The sequence below is a fragment of the Cryptomeria japonica genome, chromosome 1, assembly GCF_030272615.1.
Source record: "Cryptomeria japonica chromosome 1, Sugi_1.0, whole genome shotgun sequence".
NCBI lineage: Eukaryota > Viridiplantae > Streptophyta > Pinopsida > Cupressales > Cupressaceae > Cryptomeria > Cryptomeria japonica.
The window spans coordinates 391,678,909-391,700,933 of NC_081405.1; the positions used below are offsets into that span (position 1 = coordinate 391,678,909).

At 35.4% G+C, this 22,025-nt stretch overlaps 1 protein-coding gene across 1 annotated transcript in view; it reads left to right on the forward strand.

Annotated features, from left to right (window-relative positions):
• The window catches only part of LOC131070928 (rop guanine nucleotide exchange factor 1), a 31,721-nt gene that overhangs the window by 1,378 nt on the left and 8,318 nt on the right, over positions 1-22,025 (forward strand). Inside the window, exon 2 of the mRNA XM_058006615.2 lies at positions 1,719-1,835. Coding sequence (XP_057862598.1) covers positions 1,719-1,835 — 117 coding nt within the window. The remainder of the gene's footprint in view (positions 1-1,718; positions 1,836-22,025) is intronic.

The window sequence follows — 22,025 nt, forward strand, 5'->3', positions numbered from 1 at the left end:
GTTTGGCTCCCCTTAATAGTCCAAAATTTTGAGCGTTTTGCCTTCTTTGTCCTGTTATAGTCAGGAAATTGTGGAGGTCTTTATTGCAATTTTTGTTTCTTTGTGCTGTGAATATTAACATAGCTTCCTCCTGTCAGTGTAAATGGACATAAATTCTTCAGCATTTTGCTTTACTATGCGCTTGTATTGAGACAAAATCTTGTATATTTGGTTGCACTTGTGAGTGTTCCTTGTACGCTACGATCCTTAAAATTTTTATCACCCGCATAAATCATCACAAGATTTATTATATTTTGATCTTTATGGCGCAGTAAGTCGCGAAGGCATATTACTGGACTCAAAAAATTAAAAGGGTCGAATGATTCTACCTCAATTTCTCTTGTTAAATTGCAAAAAAATTGTATAGTTTCTGCAATAGCGCCAAAATCTCTTTCCCTAGGTAGCAGACTTATTGGGGGAGTCACCACAAGGACTAGAATCTATTGCTCAACAATAAGTAAGCTATTGTCTGCTCACAGAAGAACTTCAGACCTCAAGCTTTGTTTTGCTACTTCTACCGCGATGTAAAGTTAGGCGGAATTTATTCCCGTATTGCCTTTATGGTAGAAATTGTATGCACCTAAAATTATTCCTCAACATTTGTCGGTTTTATAGTCTATCTTTCATATTGTCATTTAGTAACCGGCGGGCCTGGCTAACGTTCTGATTTCATCTAAATAATGTTTCATGAAATATTTTACCCATACGTTTGGATCGCTTTTTCTTCGAGGGACGTTCTGATTTCTTGTAATCAGGTTTAATCTAATATTTTAACAGCACTCCTACTTGGCTGTTCTTGATATCAGATAAGGAAATAAATTATAAAATTCTTGTTAATATTAATTGATGTTTGAATATGGGAGAATTCTACTTTTCTCCGTAAGAAAAATTCAATATAAATAAAAAAGGTGGGATTCGCTTTCTTTTTGTTTAATATAATAATGTTGAATCATTAGCTTTTCAACTCTTCATCGTCGACTGGAATTCTTTTCTTTTGTGTTATTGTTGTTTATATTGTGCGGTGAGAACTAGAAGCATATCGTACCTGAAAAAGCAGAGCTTGTATTTACTATTTTTTACTCGATTGGATCATTTGCTTCATTATAATTGATATGAGTCAGTAACTACTAAGAAACTTACGAAGTTTCTTTTATATGCTGGTCTATTTCGTTGAATAATGGTATGTCCACATTCTTTTCTTACCTTTTTCTCTTTTTCATTTCACGCATTTGAAACTCTGGTACATCTTTCCTCAAAATTTAGCTTTATTTTATGATATTGTTCCGAGAAAAAGAGATGAGGGTTCTTAGAATTAATTTGTTTTGTTTTTTTCTTGAGTTGACAATTGTCTTACTGACAAAAAAGTGATTCTTAAGTTGAAGCGCCAGGAAGAGCTTTAGTGTCTGGTTAGTAGTATTATTTATTGTTTCCGAATTTCTTTACAGGAATAGGATGTTTGGTTTTCTAAAATCTTGTATGAAAATAAAGAAAACTAGTTGCTCACTATTTTTTTTCCCCACCTTTGTTTATGGCTACAAACTTTCTTCAGATATGTAAAATAATAAGTTTTACATTTTTGCCTCTATGATGAGTTTTCCTTTTTTTTTTCTGTAATATGTGAGAGGGTAAGGTTTAGATCATTAACTTTAGTAACTCTTGTTTACTTTTATATGTTGCAGAAGTTGAACTGATGAAAGAAAGGTTCGCTAAACTGCTGCTGGGTGAAGACATGTCTGGTGGTGGAAAAGGGGTCTGCACTGCACTTGCTATCTCTAATGCGATTACAAATCTTTCAGGTATATTTGTTCTTGATGCTCTTAATATTATAGATTATATTCTCCAGTAGGGTAAGCCATTGTTGCTTGTTGGCAATTGTTCCAGAAATACAAGTTCTTGGGTATGAATTTGCTGAAATTTAAAAGAATGTGCAAGCTACAGCAATTATATAAAATTTCGGTTACCTATAACTAAAAACTTTTCCGATCAAAATGTAAGGTAAGCAAAATCTTTGGTATTGACAGATTTTTTAACAGATGTTATTTTGTAAGGCAAGCTGAAGCCAATGAATACTTTTCCAATCAACATGTAAGATAAGCAAAATCTTCAGTTGACTAATTTTTTACAGATATTATGTTGTAAGGCAAGCTGAGGCCAATGGATATACTGGAGACTATTTTTCCTGGTGATCATTTATAGGATAGAAAGGAGGTATCTATCCATCATCTTACGATGTTGATGCTCAAGCTGAATGCAGTCATGGCCTCACTTCCTGTCAGTTGAACTATAGAGATATATTAGGAGGTTTATTTTCCTAAAAATAAAACTACTTGTAACTGTCCTGTTTTGGGGGAAGAGAGCACATGACTGTTGCAGAATAGCTTAAAAATAATCTGCTAGTTTTGGTAATAAATGTATTAATTGATAGCAGATGATTCTGCGTGTATTGCATCTCCTTCTATGTATAAGGGATTTATTAGAGATTTGAGCAGTATTAGTGCCACGTTGACAGATTACACCAAGGGGAGCCATTTGTCTAAAGCAGTTGAAAGGAGTTTTAAACAAATTAAAGGAAGGTGACGGAAACTCCAATCCATCCAATGTTTGACAAAATCTTTATCATTGAGTGTGATGCTTCAGTGGTGGCAACTAGAGGGGGATGTTGAGTCAAAGGCAAGCCAATATGCTATTATGATAAAGAATTATATGCTGTAATGAAAAAACTTGCACAAGAGAAGAATACAACAGCAAATACTTGGAAATATAATAGAAATTACAAAAAAACTTGCAAAAAAAACCAAGGGACATCCCAAAAACTTGGAGATGCCCTTGAAAATTAAAGGGTTCAGCTGACCGCTCCCCATAAAAAGTAATATTTTACCAAAAAAATCTTTAGTGCATGAAAAGAATAATTTTTTATTGTTTGTTGGCAGGGCCCCTCACCCCAGCTTGCCCTTCTTGAGGAAAAACAACCTTGTTTCTCTTCTAACTTCATTTTTGCATGTTCAAAAATATTGCAGCGAAAAAGGAGGAAATATATTTTTTTTTGTAATATTTGAAGGAGCAGTTGGAAGAGAAGTTGAACCTAGGGCATAATTTATAGTGAGACAACAAAGTAGTGAAAAATGTAAGTCATTCTATCATTTTATTTATCTTTTTCAAAGTTTAAAACAAGAAAATTCTGATTTTTTAATTTATGTTTTTAGTTTATAAGTTTAAACTTGTATCATATTTCATAAAAGAACATGAGCAGCATTAGCAATGTGAGTAGGGGCAATGAAGTGGAAGAAGTGAAATCAATATAAGAGTTTCAGCTGAAGTGTTGGGGGTGGAGGAGAACAGCCACCAAATCCATTTGAGTGGCCTTTCCTTGTCTTGAAAACAAAACTTATGCAAAGGGCCCTTTTAACTCAAAGCAGCATCATCTCCAACTTGTGACAACTGACAACCATAGATGCCAAAAAGAAAATTCAGGGGGGAGTAGGGTGTGGTTGTGTCACATTCGCAAGAAAGATTTTGGAGGGAGCTTCACAAGGGTATAGTCTCATTAGCAATGTGAGTAGTGATAATGAAGTGGAAGAAAATGAAATAAATATAGGAGTTTCAGCCAAAGTGTTGGGGGGGGGGGAGGAGAGCAGCCACCAAATCTATTTGAGTGCCCTTTCTTTGTCCTGAAAATAAAAGTTATGTGAAGGGCCCTGCTAACTCAAAACAACATCTCCAACTTATGACAGCCATAGATGCCAAAAAGAAAATTCAGTGGGGAGTAGGGTGTGGTTGTGTCACATTCACAAGAAAGATTTTGGAGGGAGCTTCACAAAGGTATAGTCTCATTTCTTGGGTGTTACAAGCTGTGGAGTCAAACATAAAGAAGGATGAGAAGATAGAGTCTCATAGATTTCATATAGGCAGAAAAAAGGTCTTCTTAAGGTGTGACAATGCCAATACATTCTTTTGGACAATCATCTATGCCTATGTCATCCATGGTTGGTAGTGGTACTAATGATATTGCCATAAGAGGAAAGAGGAAGATTAGTGGTAGGAGAGGCTAGGGACAATTGCAATTGTGTTCAATGTGTAGGCATGAGATTGATAGTCTTCCATTGCCAAATTGTTTTATGAACATGTCATCCCATTTCATGTGGCCCGTTCCTCTTCAAATAAATGACCAAAGATGTAGCCTCTATTGGTCTCTCATTTGACCCCCTTAGAGATTATAAACTATGCACTACCCTCCTAGACAAAGAATATTTTAAGGTTACCCTCCTAGACAGAGAATATTTTAAGGTTAGTTTGCTAATGTAGGATATAAGGCAAACTTGGATTAGGACGAGTTGTTTTATTGTGATGGATGGGTGGATCGATATTAGACATCAATCACACATCAATATCATAGTTACATACACAATTGACTCATTTTCTTAGAGGCATTTGTTTAGGAAAATGTAATGATGTAGACTTCTAGTTTAACATTCTGAAATAGGCCATAGAGGAGTTTAGGGCCTCAAATGTCACGTGTGCAAATTGGTTGTTACAATAGTGGAGGGTGTTTACAAGTACATCTTTTGGGCCCCATGTGTTCATACATTGAACAATGCATTGAAAGACATAGGGAAAATAGACTGAGTGGCAAGCAGTGATATAAGCTAGAGATATTAAAATGTTTTTTTTGCAACCACCACTCTTCATTTTCTTTCTTTAGGACTTTTTCAAATAAGGAATTCTTCAAACTTCATTTTGTTAGAGAGGATGCTTGAGGTGCGTGAAGGTGCTTGGGGATAGTTGATATGGTGAATTCAGAGTGGAGTAGATGGCTTAATTCAAGCTTTTTTGAAAGAAAAGCCATTAAACAAAGAATTCTTGATGATGATTGGTGGTCCATTGTGAGGTAAGACATTGCTGATTTCATTAAATATAAATATAAGAATGTTGATTTTATTATTAATTTTTTTATTTTAATAATTTAATTTTATTGTTCAATGTTTCTAACTCATCAATTATTTTTTTTTGAAAATTTTGCTTGCATTTTGCAAATATGTTTGCTCCTTTATCTCACCTATTATAGATGTCATTAGATATGTTGAGACAATTTCTCCTAGTCTTGGAGAGATATATGAGACATTTGATAACATGCCTGGAAAGATAAAGCAAACAATTTTAGCTAAGGATCCTAGTTTGGAATTGATGCTCTGCAAAAAGGATTAGAAAATCTGTTTGATGGCAACACACACAAGAGCACAAGAAACAAACATTAGTGTTAGCAACAAAAGATTATCCTAAACAGGCATATCAAAAGAGATATTAAGCATGAAATAGAAAGCATATAAACATAGAATAAAATAGCTAATCAAGATGCTCATAGTTGCTCCTCCCTTGTTCCTCTCCTCTCCTCTCCAAGTCGCAAATGAGTGTAGCTCTCAGCTTTTAGCACTAGCCATGGATGCCATATGGAGATTCAAGATAGTTGAATATGATAAGCAAATGCTATGCAAGTGTAGATAGTGATGCTATGAGAAAGCTCTATGCTAATGTCAGTATAACAACAATACTCTAATGCTTCTCTCTTTTGCTTGAGGAGAAGGGTTCTATTTATAGAAGAAATGGGGAAATGAAGGGTTAAGATTGAATGGTTTAATCAAGGGCCAAGTTTGAAAGTTGGGGATCCATGTGCACAATTGGCACCAATAAAATGGTGACAAGTGTCAACATAGGATTGGGTTGAGAGAAGAGGTTGGAGGCATTAAAGGCCTGAGAAGACCTCATGGTTATCTAGAGGCTAAGGGTCAAGTCCAAATTAAGATTACCCACTGGATTAAGAGTTAATCCAAGGATAAACCTTTGTGCAAATGTTTAAGAGAGAATCATGGTCAAAGCATTAATGGCCTGATGAGACCTTTGGGTTGGGTAGAGGTTGAGTCAAAACAAATGTTTTAACCATGTGGGAGGGTTTGAGGTAACCATTAATGGTTATTGGAGACTTTGGGGATTAAGTGGTTGAAGGTTGAAAGCCTTCAATGGTTATCAAAGACTTTGAGCCATTTAGTGGTTGAAGGTTGAAAGTCTTTAATGGTTATCAAAGACTTTGAGGGTTTGAGAAGTGACTTCCCTTTTGCTTAGGAATGCGACAGAGTTTAGAGAAGGGGTTAGGTTATTTAGAAGTGATTAGAAAATTCTAGAAGGGGTTTAGGCATGCAAGTGGATTTTGTAGGAAAATGCAAGTGGGAGAAATTTTGGTATTTTCAATTAAAATAAAATTATTTATTTCAATTAAATGGTGTAATTTGCATTTGGATAAATATTCAAATAAATATTAATTTATTTAAATGAGAAAAATGAAGATAAAGCATTAAAATGCTTGAAGACTTTGAGGGAAACCATTAAAGGCTTGAAGACTTTAAGGAAAACCATTAAAGTCTTAAGAAGACTATAGAAGGAAGCCATCAACTTTGAAGACTTTAAAGCCATCAAGTTTGAATACTTTAAGGGAAACCATTAAAGGTTTCAAGTGGGTGAGGATAAATAGGATTTTAAATAAATAATTTATTTAAAATAGTTGTGCAACTTGCTTTTGTAGGAAAATACAAGTGGGTGGAGGATAAAGGTGATTTAAATAAATTATTTATTTAAAATAATTGTGCAACTTGCTTTTGTAGGAAAATACAAGTGGGTAGAGGATAAAGGTGATTTAAATAAATGTTAATTTATTTAAATGTGAGAGGTGGGATTTTGGGGGATTTAAATAAATATTAATTTATTTAAATGTGAGAGAAGATTTAATTAAACAAATATGATTTATTTATTTAATTAATGGTCTGAATTTGGTTAAGTGAATTAAATCAAATAAATTGAATAATTTATTTAATTAATAGGAGAAGAGGGTTAAGATGAATTAATTAAATATTAATTTAATTAATTATTAATTGATGGTTAAATAATTAAATAAATACTAAGTATTCATTTAATTAAGTGGACAGATTTATGTGACTATAGGAATTATATGAGCAACATATATTAAGTCCATTGTGATGTGGAAATAGAACACCATGAATGCTCCATTTCATATGACAACCTTTGCTCAAAATTCCAAAAGATATGCACTAAAGGTTGGAAGGTTGCCTCCTTGTGATGACAAAGAGGTGAAAGAAGGGTTAATCCTTTCAAAAGCTGTATTTAGTTGAGGAGTCTAAAATACTTTGCTCACAATGGCTTTCCTTCACAAATCTTAGTGATCCAAGATTTATTAAACTAGAGGCAAAGATAGATAAAGTTACATTAGCTCAAACTGACCCTATTGGATGGTGGACATCGAATGAGAATGATACATCCGAGTTGAGAATGCTTGCCATTTGTCTCCTTTCATTGGTTGCCAGTTCCTTTGTTGGAGAGAGGAATTGGTCCACATATGGTTTTATCCACTCCCTCAAGATGGATAGGCTTATCTCTAGACGACTGGAGAAGCTATTGGTTGTGCATAGTGCTCCTCGACTTTACTATCGTAAAATTCCAAAGTATCAATAGACTCTAGCTTTACGATGGGACGTTGATTCTGAAGACGCCACTCAAGTTGATGGGGAGGAGGCATATGAGGGGTTGGTTGGGATTCCATTGGATGAGGCAGACCCTCATACTGGTAGTGACTTAGATGCAAATTAGGGGCAGTGCTGTACTTCCTCTGCTTTTGTATTTTCATATTATAGTTGAAAGTGAAACTTGCAGCCTTTGGGCATTTTGTTGTAACTTGTATACTTCTTTTAAAATTGCATGCATATTGACAACGAATTATGTAAGTAATTGAGTTATGACAATCTATCAAAGACACACTTGGAAGACAAAAGTTTTCCAAGTTTTAGTTGATTTTCCTTTTGTGGTGCAATGTTAGAGGACGACAATGCCATCCTTTTTGGGGAGCATACCTCATACCTTTTGGTCTCCATAGATTTTGGGGACCAAAATGTTTTGCATTGGGGAGGTGTGATATGCAAAATGTGGTTTGATTTCATGGCAGCAAGGAAGAGTTTTATAATCAAGTTAGGAGCCATCTTGCCATCTTTGGGACCTTGGGACACCTTGGCGATGGCATGATGCCTCCTAGGGTTGTTGAAAAAAATTTAAAAATTGACTTCAAAAAAAATTGAAGAACAAAAAGTGGTCAAAACTCTAAACCAAACCTAATTTGGCCCATGCTCTTTTGCATTCTCTAAAGTAGTCAAAACTCTAATAATAAACACAATTTAAAGTTCAAACTAAATGAAAATTGTTCATGAACTTGTTTTCTTAATATCATCAAGTAGTAACTATTAAAAATGGTAAATGTGGTTCTCCACTAATAGTTTAGAATCTAGTTAATCATAAAAACAAAATGAAAATCTCTATTTATGTATGACTAGTGATTGTTCAAATTTTTTAGTTGCAATGTGCTAATCAAACATTTGTCTTAAGATTCTATATAACTCAAAGGATTGCAACTTTTGTGCATCCTCTACTTTTGCACTTAATGTGACCTAAATAAGGTAAGCAGGAGGAAAACACTTGTCATAGTGTTTAATTGCAATGGCTAATCAAATAATGTTCTAAGATTCCTAGATAACTTATAGAAAGCTTGTAACTTCTGTGTATACTGTACTTTTGTGCATCATATGACCTAAATTAAGAAAAACAAAAGGAAAACATAAATCAAGAAAAGCAAAAGAGAGATTTGTTTTTTTACAACCAATGATTGTTTTTAATTTTTGGTTGATGGGAACAATCAAACAATAGCATAGGCGTCTTAAATAACTCGAAGGATAGTGACTTTCACGTATCCTTTGTTTCTTTTGTCTAAGTGCAATTTGAAGTTAGAAGAATAGAAGGAAAATCTTGGGTTTGACATGTGTATGACTAGTGATTGTTTTTAATTTTTAGTTGTAATGGGTCAATCAAATTTTGTCTTAGGAGTCTTTAGATAACTTAAAGGATTGGAATTTTTGTGTCTACTTTGCTTCTACACCTTTGTGTGTTTTGAAGTACGAAAAACAATAAGTAAACATTGTGTCTTGGGGCCTTATTATATGTAATATTTCCTTTAGCTTAAGTGACAATGATTAAGAGTTTACTATGATGGAAAAACCAAAAATTGGTAGTGGAAGTGGGAGACGGGAAGGAAACACTAAGATTAAATTCCAACAAAACTAATAATTTAAGTGGGAATCGTATATGAAAATGCTATTTTTATGACATTGAATACCATGACATCATTACACGAGTGATGCACACCTCCCTATATCTTGCTAGCAAGGGGGGGTTGGGGTACATAGTCAACTCTCACTTCAATAGAGGGCTGAGATAACGAGGTTGTTAAATGGTGACATCTCCACACCTTAGTTACCTTGACATTGACACCCATTTTTATGATCACTAGTGCTCAAGATGTTCAAGTCTCTTTTTTTGCATTGAGTGCAACAAAGCATAAGTTGAAATGCAAGGCCGTATATTTAGCTTCAACATAGTGGTAGATGAGTTAGATGATGGTATTGATGACCTACTTTTATTGGCAATGGCATCACATTCCATGTTACTTGTTTTTTAAAAGTTTTGGAGGCCATGTCCAAGGTTGCACAAGTAGGGCCTTTATATGTGGCACTAGGGGAGACAAAACCAAGGACCACTATTTTGGGTAAAAACCATATTTTTAAAACTCATGATTATGCAAAACTTGGTAGATTCAATTTTAACTTGAACTTGACAAAATTTTCAAACATTAAAAACCCACAAATTTGTAAAAACAATCTTTAATGCATACATAAAACCGATTTTACATAAGTCACAAGTAGTTTTTCTTTCAATGCACATCATAGTGTCATGTGATTATAAATTACAAATTTGTGTTATTACTTTTACAAGATTCATTTGTGGAAAATGTGGGCCCAAATCAAATTTAATTTTTTGCTTTTTAAAACTAGACTAGGGGCTTAGGGGTGGTTGCCCCTAGTAGTGCAGGGTCGAGGAGTGCCACTCCTTTGCAAGTGTCAAGGGGCAGAGCCCTTCGTAGGGTTGAGGGGCATTATACCTCATGGGGCTTTGTGAACAGATCCCCCCATCCAAGAACATCCCTCAATGTGATATAGTGTAGGATTGAGCCTTCTTCACCAAGCCCAAATTAAGGCCTTCAAGATCACATGGACTTTCAAACTCACTAGTTTTTGATGATTTTGTCATTGCATTGAAGAAATCAAAGCTGGAGGAAATACTATGAAAAATGATTGCCGTGATTATGATGGTTTTTCCCATTGATTTACAAATTCTGGCAAGTAAATAATTGACAATTTCCAAGAATTCACCTGGGAGTGACATGTCAAAGTGTTTTTGCCTTGTGAGTTTTGTAACTGTAGACTAAGAACCATTCCAAGATGAATTTATTAATGGAGGAAATGAATGTGATCTGTCTCTCATGGGTACAATATTGTCATGAATGATTGAACAAACATTAGAAGCTATTGTCTAATCATGGTCACATGTATGGAGGAGCCTTACTCTCTTATGGCAATTGATTGTTTGAGGAACCTCAAGGATGTAGAGTTTCCATTAGAGATTCTTAGGTATGCCATTGAAGAGATTAACCTTGACAATCTGGTGTAGGTTGTGACAATGTAACATGTCTAAAGGCCATCTGGGAAGTTGGCTGATACTGCCCACAAGCATATCTATTGGATCTCTTTTTGTGTATGCCATGCATAAATAATTGATGCACATTGGCAAAATTTAGTTAATAAAATAGGTAGTAGCTAATGCTAGAGATGTGTATTTGTTTATTTGCAATTGCATACGTAAATCAGCCTCTAAGGGCAGTTATGTACATTGATTTCATGCACCAAGAAAAAATCTTGCTACCAATAGACATTTTAAACAAGTCAATGGCATAATCGAATTTATCAGCCTTATTGAACACCTTTTTGTTCTCAACCATTTCTCAAACAAAATGATACTATACATCAGAATGCTTTGTCCAAGCTTGATAAGTAGGTCTTTTTGCCAAATAAATTGTATTTTGACTGTCACTATCCTTACAACTTTCTGTGTAAAACCAACTTTTGAACACAACCTCTATAGCTATTTAACTTCCTTGGCTGCCATGCATTTGATTTTTGTAGTTCAAAGTGCAACAATTTCTTGCCTCTTGCTTATCTGTTCCACCAAACAAATTAAAAACATAGCCATTTATAGACCTTTGACAATCAATGTCTTTTGCCTAATCAACATCATCAAAACCTTGTAATCTACTAATTTGTTCTTCTCAGATTTTGCTTGGTAACAGATTACATAATTTGAAGTACCATGTAAATCTGAAGATCCCCTTTACAATTGTGCAATGTTCATTTCTTGGGTTTGACTTTAACTTTGACATACATTTGCTTGACACTCCCACTACATGACTGATGTCTGGTTTGACACATACCATGGCACACATTAGATTTCTAATATCACTTTCGTAAGTAAGATGATACATGTTCTTTATATCTTATGTCTTGGGACACTGCTCTATAGATAATTGTAAACTAATAGCAATAGGAATATTAACAGGTTTGCATTCATGCATTTTAAACTTTCCCAATTTAGTCTCAACTTATTTCCTGTAATTCAACCAGAATTTAATGTTTAAATGGTCTCTTTTAATTTCAGTGCACCCACAAAAGTTTGAAATACCAAGATCATCTATATTAATCAAAGAAGACAATTGAAATTTGACATCCTTGAACATTTTTCTATTTGTTTCCAATTAGCAACATATCACCAACATACACCACTATGAAAACAAAATGGTCAACAATCTGTTTGAAACAAAGTTGCATGGCCTCGGATACGGATACATATATGGATACGTCCATTTTTTAAGACCCCCAATATGGATACATCTGGATACATCATTCATAAAACACATAATTGCTACATAAATGAGATAAGTTGATTTAACATTTTACAATATGCAAAAATAGTAGAGTTGCATTGGAAAATAACCCAAAAAATGGGTCACTGAAATAGAAGAACATTTCATCTGTTTTTCTTATTTGGTGTAGGTTTTGTTTATACCATTTTAAAAACAAAATGCATGAATAAAGTTTTTAATTATTCAATTTATAGGAAGATTTATGTCAAATTTTAAAAAAATCAGATCACATAGTATCCGACGTGGTTGGAAATTCAAGGTTTTTTGGGCACACGTGGTTACAGTATTTGATGTGCATCTGGGATGTATCAGATATGTATCCATTTTGGATGCGGCGATACGTGTGCCCAGGGAGGGACAAAGGAGTTTCCGGCTACTCTGGTTTGAAATATACAGTGATCAACTTTGTTTCATACAAATCAAATTGTCAAATTTTTGGCACCACATCCTTGGTGATGTTTTAGGCTATAAAGGGATCTTTGTAACGTGAAAACTAGATCCTTCTTTCTATTAATTATAAAATTTTCATTCTGTGACAAATATTTCTTCTTCAAGATCTCCACATGATTGTCTTCACATCCGTCTATTTTACATCAAGATCAAAAGTAACAGCAATAGCCAACATAAAATCAGAATGCAAGATAGACAAACACAAAATCAACACATGACACACAAATACCTTGGGAAAACCTCCCTCTTGGAGGTGAAAAACCCAGCAACAGTTCCTAATCTTTATTAGCAATAATCTGTAGGTATCTTTACACTCAGAACAACAATATATATTCACAGATGAAACCAAGCTAGGGCACAACAGTGTGATGAACTTATCTGGTGATCACGAAGGATATAAATATAGTTCGCTGATACTGGAGTACCTGCTGCCCCTGAGTAAATTCGCTATCTCTTGAACTGGTTTGCTGTCCTTGGAATATGTTTGTTGTGCCTCTTATGGTGTTCGCTGTGCTGCTAATGATGTTCGCTGAAGTGCAAGGTATATTCGCCAGTGATTGCTGATGTTAGGCTGCGGATAACAAGTTTGTTATGTTCACCAAGAAAAGTCACAAATTCGCTGATGGCAGATCGCATATATGCAGAGATCATTCGGTGATTATAATTGTGTTGTAATGCATCAATGTGCCTTTGTTATATACAAGACACAAGTCTTCTTATCTCCCAAGTCTGCCTTGTATCTTGCCGCCAAAAACAATTCAAATACACGTGTTTTACCGCCCAGATTGGGCCTACCCTATTTACAAGTTACATGAGTTTGGGCCCAGCCCAATTACATAAATGATCTCTCAATTACATATTTGTTTAACTGCCCAAATTGGGCCTACCCTATTTACAAGTTACAATAAAACAATTTTGGGCCCAACCCAATGTAGATACATTTGTTAATATTTATTTGCTCATATAATCTGATATAGCTATCGGTTTTCAACACTCCCTCTTAGCTAGGGAGGATTCTAGCAAATATCAACATCCTTAATGGTTACAAGTTACATAATGCATTTGGGTCCAGCGCAATACAAGTAATACTTATATTTGATCTGAACTAGCTATTATTTCAACACTCCCTCTTAGCTAGGGAGGATATCTGCCACTTGACATGATCCATTCATGACTTTCATCTTGCATTGCCCGCAAGAATGAATGTATAAGCTTCATAGAGTATACCTGCAATAAAAACACATAAATATGATGAACTCATTTCATGATGTCCATCTTGCATTGTCCGCAGAGGATGGATCCACCTTGCATTGCCCGCAGAGGGTGGAAGAGGTCTTACACCTCAGCCTTCTCCCAGAGAAGGATACATTGTCACCTTGCATTGCCCGCAAAGGGTGACTCCACCGTGCATTGCCCGCAGAGGGTGGAAGAGGTCTTACACCTCAACTTTCTCCCAGAGAAGAATACAATGTCACCTTGCATTGCCCGCAGAGGTTGACTCCACCTTGCATTGCCCGCAGAGGGTGGAAGATGCAGTTAAATTGCATCACTAAGATTGAGACTCCCTCTCAATCAATGCTGTGTTCTCCACGATTCCAAGCTTCTCTCTGAAGTACTCAAACTTCACTCGAGCTAGAGGCTTGGTTAGAACATCTGAAACCAGTTCAACAGTGCTGATATATTTCAGCTGGATGGCACCTCTTTGTGCCATATCACGAACATAGTGATAATGAGTTCCCACGTGTTTTGACTTGTCATAAAACACGAGATTATTAGACATTTTTAATACAACTTTGATTATCACAATAAATAACAGTGGATTCCCAAGGTTGTCCAAACAACCCAACAAGAAGTTTGCGAAGCCAAACTGCTTCTCTACTTGTCACACTTGAAGCAATGTATTCAGCTTCTGTAGTACTCAATGCAACTGAGGACTGTTTTCTACAGGCCCAAGAGATCATAGCGGAACCCAAGCTGAAACAAATTCCAGAAATTCTTTTCCTGTCAATAACACTTCCAGCCCAATCAAAATCAGAGTAGCCTTCCAAATTGATCACTGTGTTGATTGGACACTTCAGCCCATAGCCAATTGTTCCACGCAAGTATCTTAGGATGTGCTTGGCTGCCACCAAGTGAACATGCTTTGGCTGGTTCATGAATTGGCTAAGTGCACTCACTGCAAAGCAAATATCTAGTCTAGTGTTAACTAGATACATCAAGGATCCAATCAATTTCCTGTACTCTGAGGGATCTGCAAAATCAGAATTAGCTGTGGAAATACTCAACTTATTTAAGTTAGTTTCCGTAGGAGTAGACATAGATTTACAATCCATCATATCAATGACATATTTTCTTGACTAAGGATAAGATCTTTGCCATACTTCTAGTCCTAGACAATAATGCATTAGGCCTAGATCCTTCATTTCAAATTCAGTGGCTAATTATTTCTTACATCTAATGATGAGACTATCTCCAACAGTTAGAAATAAATCATCTACATATATATAAGAAACAAAATTGGCAGTTCACCATTGAATACTTTTAAAGTAAAGGTTAGAATCAACATCATTCTTGCAAAATCCTAATTTAATCAAATTCTTGACAATATTCTCATACCAAGCTCAAAAAGCTTGCTTAAGGCCGTAAAGAGCTTTTCTTTAATCTGCACACATGAGATTCTCTATCTTGATTCTCATAACCTTCTAGTTATTCAATATAGACAACATTAAGAGAACAATCTTTATATCTAACTTCCAGCCTGCAACATTAGCTATAGTGGCTCTAATATTAGTATATCTAGCAGCAAGAGCAAATGTTTCCTTCTAACTATGAGCTACACATCTAACTTCATATTTTCAAAAACTTCCATATGGAACTCCCTCTTGATTCTTAATATAAAATTGTGGTAATCAAGTCTCATGAAGATTGCATAATATAAGAATCAATAAAGGAAGGCAGCCATAAATCAAGGATGAGAAATGCCAATCTTTTCCTTACTTCATTTTTACGAAATGGACCCATAGCACAATCATTATGATCAAGGCATACCTTCAAGTGAAGAAACCAAGCTCCCTCTTAAGCTTGTAGGTAGATAATTCAAGAAGCATCAACATGAGTAAACTTATCTCCTTATTGACTAGACTTCCACCATTGACAACATATGCCAAGATTGCTCAAAAGGATATTGCCAGTTTATGATCAACTTCAACCATAGTGTAAACCTACACAACATTCTAAAAATTGTTTTCCATATTTGAATAACAGAGAGTTAGCTATATCAGAAAACTAAGGCAAGTGTATGACTTCAGAAAACATCTTACAAAATCCATAAGCAAGGTATATAAGCCAAATTGTCTTTCCAGCCAATGGCTAAAATCAAATGTGAGTATCAACCACTCAAAAAAGGATACACATTGTAGTTGAGCACAAGCGTATGATCGAAAGGCATCTTCAATAAGTTAGATACCTCATTCATCTTAGGTTTCATCATCAAGAGAATACTTACTTCAAAGAATGTAATAGGCAGTATGCTTAAATTGAAGAGATAATGTCACAATGAATAAAGGCAATCCTCTACACAAAGAACATGAGAGCCTATTATGAAGGGCTGAAGAGAACCAAGTGTTACATAGTCACAACCTTACATGACAACCTTATCCAAACATAAAACAAAACAGAAAATGCAGTCCATATGATGTTAAGAGGTTTGATGCAAATCAAGAGACACACCATAAGAGTATATAATTCCAGAGCAGCAAGACTATTGAGCAGTTCAAGACTTAGATAGAATACAGTGCATCAAAACTATGTAGCAAGTATCATAAAGGATCATATCATAATATGAAGATAGTAAGGTCAACATTGGGCATAGATACTAAGTAGGATGTCTATCACACCAATGACTGAGGTTCCATGTTTCTAAATCTCCTATAAATTTATTCATCTTCCTATTTGTGCTTGCTGTTATTTCCATCATAATACTCCTAGATTTATATCTGAATACACATGCTGAAGTCTTAAGTGCCAAGGATGTATTTAGATCAATGCATCAATTTGGATCATTACATATTCATACCAAACCACATCAAATAGGTTGAGAGATAAACATACTTAAAATAGAGAGTAGGGCATAAATAACTTCAATAATTCAAACTGGATTAGAACAAATTCTTAACACAAGAACAAGGCTCGAACTAGGGTGATTGTTCCAAACCTTAGGAAGAAAGCTAGGCAATACTAAGATCTGAAAACAAGTGCACAAACCGACATATGAAAGCACCCTCAGATGAAGTAGTTAACAAGCAAGAAAACCTTGTGCAAACTAAGACGCTAATAACAATAAGGTAATCAGATGCAAATCTCCAACCAGGTGGACCCTACAATTGAGAATAGAGGAATGAGAGCACCTGAAATCTTATTCTTGCTATCGTCCCATCAATGCCTTCAATTTGTCTAGCAGACATTGCTGTTGAACTTACTGATTCACAGTAGACTTCTTGAATTGGTTTAGCTCATCCAGATCCGAAGGCTCAGTCAGATCCTTATCTTTCACAAACTGTAACGGACCTTCCATGATGTAAAATTTAGGGCACCTTCAAGTCTGTCTTTTACTTTCAGACCTGTAACCATCTTGCAAAACTAACAACAAACTGAAAGTGAAGGACAACTAATAATCTGATTATTTAGAATGAACCTAAAACTCTGATACCATGTTAATTTTAGTAATCAGATAAGCATTAAGAGACAGAAAATCAGAATGCAAGATAGACAAACACAAATCAACACATGACACACAAATACCCTAGGAAAACCTCCCTCTTGGAGGTGAAAAACCCAACAACACTTCCTAATCTTTATTAGCAATAATCTGTAGGTATCTTTACACTCAGAACAACAATATATATGCATAGATGAAACCAAGCTAGGGCACAGCAGTGTGATGAACTTATCGGCTGATCACGAAGGATATAAACACAGTTCGCTGATACTGGAGTACCTGCTGTCCCTGAGTAAATTCGCTCTCTCTTGAACTGGTTTGCTGTCCTTGGAATATGTTTGTTGTGCCTCTTATGGCGTTCGCTGTGCTGCTAATGATGTTCGCTGAAGTGCAAGGTATATTCGCCAGTTATCACTGATGTTAGGCTGCGGATAACAAGTTTGTTATGTTCACCAAGCAAAGTCACAAATTCGCTGATGGCAGATCGCATATATGCAGAGATCATTCGGTGATTATAATTGTGTTGTTATGCATCAATGTGCCTTTGTTATATACAAGACACAAGTCTTCTTATCTACCAAGTCGGCCTTGTATCTTGCCGCCAAAAAAATTCAAATACATGTGTTTTACCGCCCAGATTGGGCCTACCCTATTTACAAGTTACATGAGTTTGGGCCCAGCCCAATTACATAAATGATCTCTCAATTACATATTTGTTTTACCGCCCGAATTGGGCCTACCCTATTTACAAGTTACAATAAAACAATTTTGGGCCCAGCCCAATGTCGATACATTTGTTCATATTTATTTGCTCATATAATCCGATCTAGCTATCGGTTTTCAACAATTTGTCTATTTGCCTTATTTCTATAACTAGTCTCGTTGAGATTGGATTATGAGGTTTGTCCTTTTCTAGTTGACCTTTCTCTATTGATTCATATTCAGATACAGTTTCTTCCCTTAGTGGTTGTTTTTTTCTGTTTTGGATGCTTTTAAAATTTAAACCTATTGAAAGATTACATTGTGACTGTAAATAATTTTCCTTGTTTCTGGATTTCAAAGCTTATTATTTTATATACCGTGGCTATACACTTCTCTGCTTTATAATCCATGATCTCATTTCCTTTAGAACATGAATACAAGCATCACAACCACAAACTCTCAGATGTCAAAGAGAGTGTTTTTAACTATTCCACACCTGCAAAGTTTTATCAACAAATGCTGATGTAGATGATCAGTTGATTAGAAGACATGTGGTCTTTTAAATTTTTTTTAAGACTAGATGTTCTAAACTTGCACCATTAAGCATACAAAATTTTTCCACCAGCATCTTGTTCTTCCTCTCTTCAATTCTGTTTTTTGTGGTATGTATGGTGTTGTCTTTTAACTTGCTATTCCATGTTACTTAAAAATCTACTCGATCTCATTTAAGCAAATCCTTCCACCATTATCTATCTTCAACACTTATATCTTTTTCCCTGCTTGGTATTCTACAAGAGCTTTAACTCTTTGAATTTATTGAAAACCTCATATTTGTATTTGAAGAAATATGCCCTTGTTTTCTTGTTAGAATCATTTATAAATGAAATGTAAAACAATGTTTTTCCAAGTGATAGAATAGGGACAAGTCCAAACATATATGATAGTTGCAAAACCTCATTTGCTATTGGGGAATTTTATTTGATTGTGCTAAACATACATCCAATGTTCGCATATATGAAAACATGAGGAGCAACCAAAATTTCCTTCAGCCCTATCTTTAGTGTGCAAAACTAAAAAGTTTTTATCTTCAATGTGCCCCAAAGCATTACTTTTTGTTAGAGGCAACATATAGGTTCCTATCTCAGGGACAATAGAGCTATTACGTCTATCACTCATAGTGCTTTCCTCACATTAATAGTGTTCTATTGCAAACTTCTCTTGCCAACATCATTGCTTCTTGAACTTTTTTGCAATCATCTTTGTTGAATATTATCTGCACGCTTGCATCACTCATTTTACTTATAAGATTTCAAGACAACTAAGGGATATTCAGAACCGTAGGGAGGGGTTCCATCTTTAATCATCAGCTTGGCTCTCCCATTCATTAGGACTTGAGTTCTCTCATAAGAAGACATCATCACCTCCATTACGCCTCATGACTTTATATGAGTTGTCTCATTGCTTCATTATAATTTTAGTAATCACAAAACCACTCCTTGTTAGGAGCCATATGAAAGGAAGTGCTTGTGTCCAACCATGTATCATGACAGTAGTGTGTACTCGAAGATTGCTTCTCTAGTGGAGGCTTTAGTTTTTGTCAACCTTTTTAAATCTTATTAAAATGCCCATTTTTTATGGTAGTTCCGACATTTCTTGATCTCCTTGGAGGTATAGTTTTACCTTTAGACTTTGATTGCTTGTCTCATAGCATGTTTATATTTTTCTCTTAGGAATAACAATTCACAAACAAGCCATCCTTTGTTAAATTCGCCATGGAATTCTCAGTGCATTTCTTCTGATTGCAAGGATGTGACTAACTTATTTGAGATTTACATGGTGTACTACTTGATGAATTTGGTAAAGAACATAACAAAATAAAACATTTATCTTTATCCATTTCAACATCATAGGTGAATTTACCCAGCATAATGTTAAAATCATTCATCCTAAGAGAATACAACTTCTTTTGAAACAAAAGTTTGTTTACTAAGGACTTGGGACTAAATGGGAGTGAGTACAGGAAGGCTAGGGCATGACTCTGCTGCTCGGATGTACCTACAAGGTACCTAGGGCCTAGGGCTGCAAGGGTGTGCCTTGGCTGTCCCATGACGTGCTTGGGTGCTCCCAACCATAGACCTTGGTGCATAAAAAAAGAAGTGTTCTTAACTTTTAAAAATACATTATTATATATATTATATATTTAAATATATTATCATATATATTATATATATAAATATATTATTGGTGATCTAATTTATGAAAACCAGATTACAATACCTAGTGTGATACTTGCGGTATTGTAGATTTCAACAAAAAGAAATTGACAACAAGAAGATTGCAAACCAAAAACTGTCTCCATTCTATTCAAAATTGGAGTTTATACAAGTCGAATGTATCCCAAGGGTCACACAAATCCCTTGGAATTTGAAATGAAGAGTCATCATAATGTTTATTACAATTAAACTATTAAAACTATCAAAATTATCAAAAAACTAAATATAAAATTTCAGTCCACTTTGAGAAGGCATAACTTTCTCATCCTAGCTCCGAATTACAAACCGTTTGATGCGTTGGAAAGGTACTCAAATAATCTAGAACCAAATTTCGGAAACATCAATGATGTCTCATCGTGTTTCCGGGCACCATATTTGTCCAAAAATGCACCGAAGACCCTCAAAATTGCAATTTACTAAAACATATAAAATTTTGGAAAAATTAGATTTCAATATTTTCCCAATTTAATCCTGATCATTCCTCCCCCCTTAAGAGGCAATGGGCCCCATTGCACTAATCTGCTGCAACAGATGAGGAAATTGTTCTTCAATTTGTTCCTTAGTAAGCCACTTGCCTTGATGAGAATGCTGACCAGCTCGAACCACCCGATACAAAGGGATTTTCTGATTTCTCAAAGTCTTGAAAATGGCTTCAGTAACATGGTCACACTGGACTGGAGCAGTAGTAGAGGGGTTTAACTCTGCAGCTTGAATGTATTCAGTAGCTTGAGAGATATCCAATAAAGGAGGAAAATAAGGTCTCAACAACTCCACATTGAAAACTGGATGCAGTCCCAAAAAGGATGGCAAATTAAGTTTAAAAGCATTCTCACCAACTTGTTTCACAATAGTGTATGGTCCATAACGAAGAGGTCGAAGCTTCCTATTTGGTCCATGCAGGCGCTCTTTCTGAAGATGTAACCATACCTTGTCACCAACCTGAAACTGATGGGGAGTTCTATGTTTATCATGTCTTTCCTTATACTTCTGATTACTCTGCTCCAATATCTCATAAACTTGTTGTTGTAGGTGTCTAATGTTATCAATGAATTTTTCTGCTTTATCTACCTCCTTGTCACCATTCAATGGACTACTAGACTGTAGAGATGGTATTGCTACATCCATAGGTGCCAATGGCTGGTACCCAAGAGAAACCTCAAATGGACTGTGCCCTGTAGTACTATGGAGTGCACGGTTGTAGCTGTGTTGCACATAGGGTAAGCTTTCATCCCACGTGCGAGGATGTTTTGAATGATACATCCGTAAAATATGAATAATCATTCGATTCACCACTTTTGTCTGCCCATCTGTTTGGGGATGGAATGCTGTGGACTTTGTCAGTTTCGTGTCCATTTTAGCCCATAGTGCAGACCAAAATTTTCTGATGAACCTGCTATCCCTATCAGAAATAATGGTTTTTGGCAAACCAAAATGAACCCACACATGTTCAAAAAATAGCTTGGCAGTATCTTCTGCAGAAATCATCTTTTTACATGCCATCATGATAGCCATTTTAGAAAACCTATCTACCACAACATATACACAATCATGCCCCCGCCTGGTAGTTGGAAGCCCAGACATAAAATCCATTGAAATAGACTGCCATGGCTTATCAGGAATAGGTAATGGTAAGTATAGACCCAACTTACGGTTTGCTGGTTTTGCAATCGCACAGGCTGCACAAGCTTGTATATGTGAAATGACATCTTGCTTCATTTTTGGCCAATAGAAATACTTTTGAAGGATAGCAGTGGTCTTACCAATACCAAAATGTCCTGCAACACGACTGTAGTGAGCTTCCCATATCATTTTCTTCCGTTCTTCGGTGGGTACACATATGTGACCATTATGGCAAAGAAACCCATCCTGCAAGTGAAAATCAGAGACAGATTTTCCTTCTACCAAATTACTATAGATGTTAGCAAAA